At 46.9% G+C, this 10,231-nt stretch overlaps 1 protein-coding gene across 1 annotated transcript in view; it reads left to right on the forward strand.

Moving 5' to 3' along the window:
* The window catches only part of LOC8033989 (histone-lysine N-methyltransferase SETD1B), a 42,805-nt gene extending 33,064 nt beyond the window's left edge, over positions 1-9,741 (forward strand). The window contains exons 12-13 of the mRNA XM_029967233.4: positions 3,347-3,604; positions 9,217-9,741. Of these exons, the coding sequence (XP_029823093.3) occupies positions 3,347-3,604; positions 9,217-9,390 (432 nt within the window). The 3' untranslated portion in view covers positions 9,391-9,741. The remainder of the gene's footprint in view (positions 1-3,346; positions 3,605-9,216) is intronic.
* The last annotated feature ends 490 nt before the right edge of the window (positions 9,742-10,231 follow it).

Genomic DNA, 10,231 nt, shown 5'->3' on the forward strand with positions numbered 1-10,231 from the left:
ATCATTATTTATTTCACGTGATTTGTATATACAAACGAGCTGAGTACCATGTCATAAAATGTGCAGTTGATTGGAAAATGTATGCATATCATACTACCGCGCCAGAGCCTTTGTTTGTTTGCACTGGTCAAGAAACATCAAGGAGGCAAAGTTTGCCCTCGCAACCTTTTATTTAACATCCCGATCGCTTCGTAGTTAACCCGCTCGTTATACACGAACCAAACAGAAAATCTAAACTAAACAAGCAACTCACGAAACCTGGGTAAAAACAGGGCGGGAGCCAGATGCGAAGCGAGACTACAGCCGTACGAAGACGTGCTCGCATGATATAGAGGCACAAAAAGCGTGCCAAATTTCTCAGTGTTACGTAGTGTATGCACTCACATTTGTTACGTGCAGGGGATATCCTGCTGGCCCCTGTTGGGAATTCAAAATGTGAGACGCGTGCCGAGATGCGAGCTCAGAACACTCACAACATCACCACCGGGCGTGTCACGTCCGAAAGGATAAATTGTAGAGCCAGTCCTCCACACACACTGAATAAGACATTTCCACTGCCAACTAGGACTGAAACTGTCCGTCGAAATGCTGTCACAACACCGACGACACCATCAGAAACTAAACAGAACGAAACCACAAAACGGCTAACACTGCTACGGCTGCTGCATTGAAGGAGGACGTCGAAATAAGAAAGCCACTATTTTAGTGTTTTATAGAAGTGACGTCACAGACGTCGAAATAATTTTTGCTGATATTTGACGATGAACAACAAAATAGTCACTGCCAAAGGAAATGCAGAGGTTTCGCTTCTTGATGCTCGCGGCATTGCTGTTGCTTCCGGTGGCTTGCAGCGGTTTGCAGCGGTGCTCTCGTCTTTATATTTACCTTTCGTTGCTTCGCCCGTCTCCACTTTCTTTCGTTTCTTGTTGTCGCCATTTTGCACCGGTGTCAGTGAGGTAGTGTTGTGAACTTGTGAGTATGTTGACAAAGCTGACGAAGCTTTCGACGGCGATGACATGTCCGGAAGTTCTGATGATGATTAAGTTTTTGGCCTCGCGCTGTGATTTAGCTGAGAGCGCTGTAAATAAAGGTTTGTTCTATTCTTTCGCCCAAAGTTACCTCTGTTCTTTAAAAAGAATGGTAGACCTGTATTCTAATTATTTTTTTTTTAATTCTCGGCGAGTTTAATATAAAGGCATCGACCTATGCTCGTGGTCGACTTAAATCGAGTAACTATGGTACATTAGTTTATTGCAAGCAGTCATTCTCGTTTGTAAGACAGCAGTGGCTGGAGATTGTATACTGGTGTGAAACAAAGTGTTTATTGCATTATGCTGTTTCTTTGCTTTGTCTCTGCTCCTCCTCTCCAATGCTGAGAGGCCCTTTCTAATGTTATGCAAGCAAATTATTATTATTTTTTTTAATTTTGGTGTTTTATAAAGGCAGCACAAAAACTCAAACAGACCAGACGATGAAGTGCACAGAAAGATTACCGCAAAATGCTTTAGACATGTTTTAAACTCCCTAGATCCGGCATCTGGTTCACGCAGGCAACTGTAAGACCCTTTTTTGGTACACAGCCGCCTCAGTGGCTCCGAGGCGATGTGCTGGCCGAAATGCCCACAATCTGACAGAGGCACATTGCCAGGGGTGGAACGGCTGCGCCATTTGCGCCATTTTGCGCCAGACGCATTTGTCTGCGCCATCCTGCGCCATTTCACGGAAACTGCGCCACAGCCAATACCTTGCGCCATTATGCACCAAATCGCACAACGTGCGCCAAAAACAAAAAAGTATTTTGTCTTGGTTTCGGTTCCTATCGACTCGATTGGCAACAATTAGCCCGTTTAGCTTGGTCGGCCTTGCAATCCTTTGTTCTGTTTATTCTCCCTGTGTATCCCGAGTCGGAAGCGCGCGAAAAAACTCGGGGATCGGATTCGAATCGCTACACCTGCGACTGGACTGTTATTCTTCAACCATAAGCTGTTAAGCAAGTCGGCCGAGGTGAGGTCGAGTCGTTAAGCGTCCGTTTGCCTGAGGCTCTGCAGCCCGGGATCCGGACGTCAGCCAATTGAAAACAAATGAGCAAAATACTCCTTTTAGTACTTCATCGTTAGAAGTTGAAACAGCATTCCCGCAAGATAAATCGTGATTTGATAGAACTGAAACGCGGTCCGATCCGAAACCTTGCCTGCCAGCTGCTGTCACGCCAGCGGTAGATCTGCTCGGCGTACTTTAACCTTGCTCCCGCTAATCGCTTTGAATACGATAACTCCGTTAATTGTAGTCTGCTGCTTCGATATTGAGTTGCACAATGGGATAAACTCGAAATTTGTTGCCCTGTTCCCCCACGCAACTGCACGTCCGTTGCTTATGCACGTCATGTGGTTCGCACATATAATTACTATGTCGAGCACGTGGGGGTTGTGCGATAAGCAGTGCTGGTTTGCATTTTGAGCAGCTGAAAGCCACTCAGAAAATATCAAGGACACCATCTTCAGAAACATATGGTACTTGCTTTTTGATTCTCATTAAGGCTCACAAAGTTTCAAGTTTTGGCATCTGTTACACTGTTATCCCATTACCTAGGTCCCTAACCACTCGTGTTCATCTGTGCTGCTAAGCACAATTGAAATTGCTCCCGTGCTCGTCTAAGACACAAGCTGAAGTGCAGTGAAAACTGATCTGAGCTGCTCCTAGCCTGCTCCAGAATGTAGTTTTAGCTGCTCCCAACCTGCTCCAAAACAGCGGTTTCAGCTGCTCCCGTGGCTGCTCCCAAATGCATTTCATGAGTTCCACCCCTGCATTGCCAAAACTTTGGTTGCACACCAAAAGCTCCCCAAGGGGTTGAAATGAATCCTCACTCCTCTGCTGGGGTCTGCTGAGCTCTGCTGACCTCGCATTACGGCGACAGCCGTTAGTAAGAACGTCCCTGAGGAATTGCGTTGTCGTCCTTCGTGAAAACCCCCCGGTCCCTCGAGCACGCATGCGCAGCCAGAGCTCGCGTCGAAAAGCGACGAGCGCTTGCTGGTGTCCAGCCATTCGAAAGAGAGTCCCCGCCAGTCTCACTTTGACTGTGGCGGCAGCCGACATCGAGTACGGACCAGGTGCGGGAGTGTAATCGAGAGCAGAAGCGAAAATGGCGCGAAGATCCCGAGAATCATGCTCGGGAGGAGGCGTGGAAATGGCGAGGACACCACAATGATAGCGAATTACGCGAGTGCAGAGCTGCCGTTGCTGTGACACGCGTTATGTGATAGCATAAATTCCCTCTGAATTTTCGGTACCCCCGTTTGCTGCGCCTTTGCAAAGAGTACCACTAAGGGTTGCATTCGTTTGGGCGCAGTTCCGCAAGAAGCAGCTCAAGTTCGCCAAGAGCCGCATCCACGACTGGGGCCTGTTTGCCCTGGAGCCGATTGCCGCTGACGAGATGGTCATTGAGTATGTGGGCCAGATGGTGCGGCCCGTCATGGCCGACCGGCGGGAGCAGCACTACACGCAGATCGGCATCGGCAGCTCCTACCTGTTCCGAGTGGACGTCGAGACCATCATCGACGCCACAAAGTGCGGCAACTTGGCGCGCTTCATAAACCACAGCTGCAACGTAAGTCCCCCTGCGTCCTCATCTCAACTTTGTCTCTCAACTTCCTTGCGATATTTGTGGTGCTATAAGAGATATTCGTTGAATGATGAACAAAAAAGAAAATGAAGCGTTTATTCTTAAAAAAAGTTTTTCTACAATAATTTGTTGATGCAAATAGGCTAGAATTTATGTGAATACGTTAAATGATCAACAGAAAGAAGAAAAAAAAAATGACACGAGCTGCTTTGTGATATGATAGTGAAATTTACACCAAGGTAAAGTGTTACACAATTGATGAATTAATAGCGAGTTGGTTTCACTCGCTCGTGCCCATGCGTGCCCAATTGCAGCGTGGAGCGAGTTCGTTTTGGCTGGCACTTAACGAGTGGCTACAGTCTCAGAGTTTGTTTCAAGGCGGAGACCGTACATGTGCATGCACTCGCCACACCAAGAGAATCAAACGTGCGTCAGAATGCAATCCCGTCATGCATTGCCCGGGCGAGGAGTGAAAGCAGACGACGGGAGTTTGTCTGGTACATGAGGTGCCATTCGCGGCTAGAGGATGGCACCTCGTGTGAACATGGAAGGCTCGAGGGACACCTAAGCACTTCTTATGAGTTGTAAATGCGAGAGCATGCATGCCGTTCCTCTGTTCCCTTATTTCATCTGCGGAGTACTCGCGTCGACAGTCGAGCACGCACGCTCTTCTCACCACGCTGACCTTGGGCGTGGAGCGGTGAAACCAGTGCCTCGCGGACACGCAGCGCCATGGGGAGGCGCTAGTTGAAACTGACGCATGGCGGCTTCATATCACTGCCGTTTTGCTTGGCTTTCTGCGTGGTTTCAAAGCTGGGATGCCTCGGATTGCGGCCTCGGGAATTTATCTGCCGTTTGGCACGGCTGATGACGTCGGCTCTCTCCATGAGACATTTAATGCTTTCACAGTAAAAAGTCCTATTTTTTGCCCAAAATATGCAAAGAAACGAAAGTGACAGCTGTAGCACGGTTGTGCGATGCGGGTGGAATGGCGCCTTAACGTACCTGAGGACAGAGGTGCAGCGTAGTTAGTAATTCTCATGGCCGTCGTAGTTGGCATTGTGGATGCTACTGACGACTGTCACCGGTGATCCGTGAAGTGGGTAGGCATGGTGGAAGTTTCTAAAACCATTCAACATTACGCGTAGCAACTGGATATTGCCATAGTGGGATTTCGCATAGCGCGAGTAATGTTTGAAAACCAGTCTTTCAAGCAGACGACACAAAGAATCTCCCTTCATCACACCATTTTTGGTAGGACGCCCCAGGGCTGCCCTCTTCTCGCGGCAACAGGGAAGAGAAAAAGGGTTTTTCCACTCTTCACGCGCGCGGGGACACAACAACCTATGAGGACGAAATCTCGGCTAAGTGTCGCCCATAAAGCTATTGCTTTGAAAAGACAACACAGTCAGGCATACATGCAAACACAATGCACATGCACCTCATGCCTAGAAAAGCTTTTTTCCGTCATTACTTTCTTTATGTAGGCTGGAAGTAATATCAGTTCAAGCCTGTCACAGAGGAGATTGAACTGTCTCACGTCTGTGGTAAATTTTTATGAGAAGAGACACTACAGTAGGCTTGAGATAATTCAAACTCAGATATTTCATACTGAACTTTCAGCCTTTCCACTTTGGTGAAGAAGGAAGACCAGCGAAGCTGTACTATGGTGCGAATGAAGTAATAGCTGGCCACAAGTCGGCAAACCAGAGTGGAGAGGCTCGAAAGATTGCCGCCATCTTTGAACGGCAATCAGATTCCCGTTAAGCAGGTTGTTTGGTTGCCGCCGTCGCTCATAGATGGTGGTAGCCGTCCAGAGTTCTGTGTCATCAGGTCATTTGAGGATGTACACAATCCTGGGGAAAGTGGCCCTTAACAGCTCCGCTGTAAAAATTTTGGTTGTCCACTCCATGTTTTTAATGCATTGATAAGCCGCTTAATTCGTACGGCGTTTTGGTCCAGTTCATACTTTTTCTTCCCGCGGCCCCATTGAGTGTGCTTCTTTCTGAGCACTGGTGCACTGCAGAGAAGCAACACTCGCAGAGCTTGCTTCCGTGGATGTAGCTTCTCCGCGGTGCACCGGTGCTCGGTGAGAAGCGCAGTCAACGGGGCTCAAACAGGGCAGAGTCGTGTATACAGAGAGTTTGGTCAATGGGAGGCACGGGCAGAGCCAGGGCGTGCACCAGATGCAGAAAGTGGGCTTGGCATGCTCTCTTGGCCAACCAGAAGCCTCAAAGAATCTCATAGCGAAGGTAGCGAGAAACTGTTTTAATCAAAGGTATATATTCGTATATGGTTTTAATAAGCGCGTAAAAGTGATGTTTCGATCATGGTCATGCAGAAAGATGTAAGAAACTAATGCGCCGCTCAAACCCTGTTTTGCTCGGACAGAGTGTGACCGCTCGGACGGCAGATTTTCGGCGCTTGGTGTACGGATTATGTCGATTGTTCCGCTAGTCGCTCTCTTCCACCATGATTTTGGATGACCGTGATTGAAACATTACATGCACCGTATTTTCAGTCATCGAGAGTTACTTTGATGCACTTATCAAGTTTGTTTCTCGCGACCACCACCAGGGTATTATTTCTGGCTTCAGGTTGGCCACATTCAAATTTCTGAAGATGCGCTGGAACACGCCCTGCCCGCTTTCGGCCAATGGCGCCTCCTCATTTGTTTCCTATACTTTCCAACGAATAACCAAACTGTCTACATATACGGCTCTGAAACGGGGCACACATAAGCTATGAAAACAGGGCACCACGCAGAAATTTTACAGCGAAGCTGTTTATGGCTAGGGTTCTGTGGATTTTTCGTGTGCAGTGACTAAAAAACTAAGCTCATACCGCCGTACGCGCCGCACGCGCACGCCTTCCTGTATAAAAGATTCGAAGTAAATAACTAAGATAAAGCCTTGAGGAAGGCACCTGGAAGATGTCATTTGTCTTAGGCTTTTGCTTTAGAACAGTTACTGCTGCAGATGCCGGCATGAGTGGCACGTGGAAGACCATTCCCTGCATTCTCCTTGATGCTTGGGTAATTTAGAAATAGGTCTATTCAGTAGATGATTAGTTATCAATAGGCACCATTTTTAAGATCAGTAGACTCACAAGTAGATAATAAAGGTTTCTCAAAGATTTGCTGCTGTGCGACTTGCGTCGGCCGTGTTTACACTCGCACCACCCTCTCTTTGTCGTCGTTCCAAACGCCTGCGTGTCTAGTTTCCTTTCCTTCCGCTCTCCCGGCGTGGCGGTCCCGTCGTGCGTGTCTAGTTTCCTCCAGCTCTTAGGTGCGGGTTTGTGTCGTGTGCTAAACAGCTTCACTGGTTATCCTCCTTCACAGAGGGAAATGGCTCATGATTTTTACAGCAACTTGCACGGACGGTTTGACGTGTCGGCATTGCATAGGTTCACGTCACAGCGTCTGCTCAAGTTGCTATGAAAACTGACGCGTGGTGCCCGTTTTTATTGCTCACGTGTCTCCTGCTTAGTAGTCCACATAGACAACATCTCGGCCTGATGAACAAACCTAAAGTTTACGTTAAACAACACCTTTGAGGTATAAATCAACTTATGTCACATTTCAGAAATGTTTCATGTGCGGCATATCTGCCTATGATCAGTAGACCGATGTACGGAAATCATCAAATATCTGCTTTGCATGTGTAGCCATTCATATGGTGAATCATAATTTTATTTTTATTTTTATTTAGATTAATATTTGATACTGGAAACTTTTGATAATTGAGACAAAGTTAATGGCTTCCTGGAGTTTGAATTAATAAAAGTCTTAGAAGTAAATTCAATTTTTATTTTTATTTTTATTGAGGCAATGGAAGACAATGCTTTCGGGCAAATTGAGTTGGCAGACGAGAACCCATGTGTCGAGTGCATTTGTCTGAGGAATGTTCTTTTATGCCTTGTATGTAAAGGGATGTTTTCATACAAATTCTTTACATTTGTCAAGTAAACATTGAGCAGTTAAAGGGATACTACAACGAAATTTCGGCGCTCATTTTTTGGTCTATATGTGTTCAAAAAGAGCAGTATCACATGGAACATACCAATATCTTGTTAAAAAAGTCTCGAAAAGGAATTTTAAAACGAATTAAACGATTAGCAAAGAGCACCTGGTGGATGTCGCTAACGCCTCGTTTGTAATGCTCGTCTAGGAACCTTGACAGCTAGTGACGGAGGTTGTCTCGTCTCCGGCCACGACGAGAGAAGGGGGGAAGGAGGAACTCCCCTCTTCCCGGGAATCCCTTTTGTGTGTCGCAGAAGTCGCTATTGTCCCCCTAGAAGATTATAGAAGATTAACCCGTCACTCAAAATTCGTACAAAAGCAGCCGCTTCGGTGACTGGAACGACTAGGCCATCCTCTCGACGTCAGCCTCGCCGTAGCTTTGCTCGTCTTGAGACGACCTACATCACGATTGCGTTGGATGTCACGTGCTCTAAACTGGGCCTTCTCCGAGCGCTTGCCAGAGTGGACCGTTTATGACGAAAAATACAGCCACCAGGATCAAAATACAAACGTGCGATTGTCATTTACGGATATTGTGGATCATATTCAACCTATTTTTGAACACGACGGGAATATTTCAAATTTCGTTGAAGTATCCCTTTAAGAGAAAAGAAAACTGGACGGTGTGTCAGCATTTTTTCGATCTTGTCACCAATATATGCGAAGGAATCTGCTCCGATCAAATGGCTGAATGACAGGCTCCCTTGGTGACATAACTCCCTTGCGTATGTCACGGGTCTTCTTCAATGAGATGACTCTTTGCCTCTTTAATTGCTTATTACAATAGATTGATCTCGCCATCCAGTTTCGTTGCGCCGCACCCACAGCATGCATTGAGGAAACTGTATTCTTTCTGCACGTGCGATAACCTTCCTGGAAGGCTGAGGTTGCAGAGTCTGAGACAGCATGAACCATCTTGTACACTGCTGCCTTCCTCCTGTGGAATAATGTTGTGGCGGCATCATACATGCATTGAATTCTTGGTGAGATAGGTCTATTGTTTTCCTTATGTTGTTCAGGTGCACTTAGATTGTTTTTTTTGTTTTTTTTTCAGATTATATTATTGTTTTATGATGCTAATGGTCTTTAAAAGTTTTTTTTAGACTTTTTACACTGCTGTAGGTTGACACTTTTACTTGCTTCCTCCTTTTCTGTTCCCCCTCTGCCTCCACCCCAAATTCCCCCCCAAATTTGTCCCCAAATTTTATTCCCTTCCCCATGGATGAGGAGCATGCAAACCCTTGTCCTTGCCTCTTTGTTTCTTCTTTCTCTCCTTTGATAGTTTGTGAGAGGAGCACGCGAAAAGGATAATTTTCCTCTTGGACAACCAATGTTGTGCGTCGGTGTTTGATTGGGACCTTTCTGTTACCTCATTTGTACCTCTGTTCATATACCATCGCATGAGGCCTGTGCAGCATTTGCAGAAGAAATGGGTGCAAGCAGGTGGCTTTAAATGGTACTTTCCTTGTGCAGACAGAGCATTGTGCTCAGGCGTGCTCATACAACTTGCGAGAACATTTGTGGTTGTCACATTGCCTCCTTTCCGGTACCAAGTCGGCTTTATTTTGTCTTCCAGCCCAACTGTTATGCCAAGGTGATCACAGTGGAGGGGCAGAAGAAGATAGTCATCTACTCAAAGCAGCCCATCAACGTCAACGAAGAAATCACGTACGACTACAAGTTCCCCTTGGAGGAAGAGAAGATCTCCTGTCTGTGTGGTGCTCCACAGTGCAGAGGCTTCCTCAACTAAAAAGCAGTGCGACCCCGACGGCATGTGTACAGTGTACATAGCTCATCCCATCTCCCACGAAAAGAGCTCATCCGCCTTGTTACGGCCGCTGTTGTTATTGTTGGTTGATTGGTCATCAGGGCGGGTGAGAAGGACACCCAGAAGTGCTGAGTCATTTCCTCCGTGTCGGAGGCAGGACTGTTGAAGCATCATCTGTACATAGACGAGATTCATTTTCTGGAAGAAAAAAAAAATGAGCGCTTTTATTTTTCACTTTGTTCCAAAGCCTTGTACATTATCTCCTCCCGTTCCTCTGAGAAATTTGTAATAAAATGAATGCGGCGCTTTGTACAAGATAGCCAACAAGAAGCAGAATTGTGTTGCGTTTGCATTTCTTGTGCTCATCCTCAGCATGTGGCAAAAGTTTGTAGATGTGGAATGGGACATTGTGAGAGCTTTCTATTGGTATTGTAGAGACGTGACCTGAAACGTTTGCAGTATATTTCAATTATAAAACTTTTTATAGTGCAATTTATCTGCTGGCTGTGTTACCTTAGTTTTTTCCAGAAAGGTGCACCAAAAAAATTGCGGTGGCTTAGCTCGGCTATGCCAGGATATACGTAGCGTGGTCTTATGCACACAAAATGAGAGGCGCCATCAAGCGGCTTTGGTACAGCGTCAGACTTGGCTACTGCGCAACGGAGGCGGACAGCTGGGCACGCGGCGGCGCCGGTGCGCCTACCAAAGCTATGATGTCACTCCTCTGGAATGTGCAGACCGGCGAGGCGCGCGCGGTGGCGGCGAAGCGCGCGGCGGCGGCGGCTCCGGCGCGCCAGTTGTGCGCCGTGTGACGTCACTGCTC

This window comes from Ixodes scapularis, unplaced genomic scaffold (assembly GCF_016920785.2).
Source record: "Ixodes scapularis isolate PalLabHiFi unplaced genomic scaffold, ASM1692078v2 PGA_scaffold1__304_contigs__length_218370807, whole genome shotgun sequence".
NCBI lineage: Eukaryota > Metazoa > Arthropoda > Arachnida > Ixodida > Ixodidae > Ixodes > Ixodes scapularis.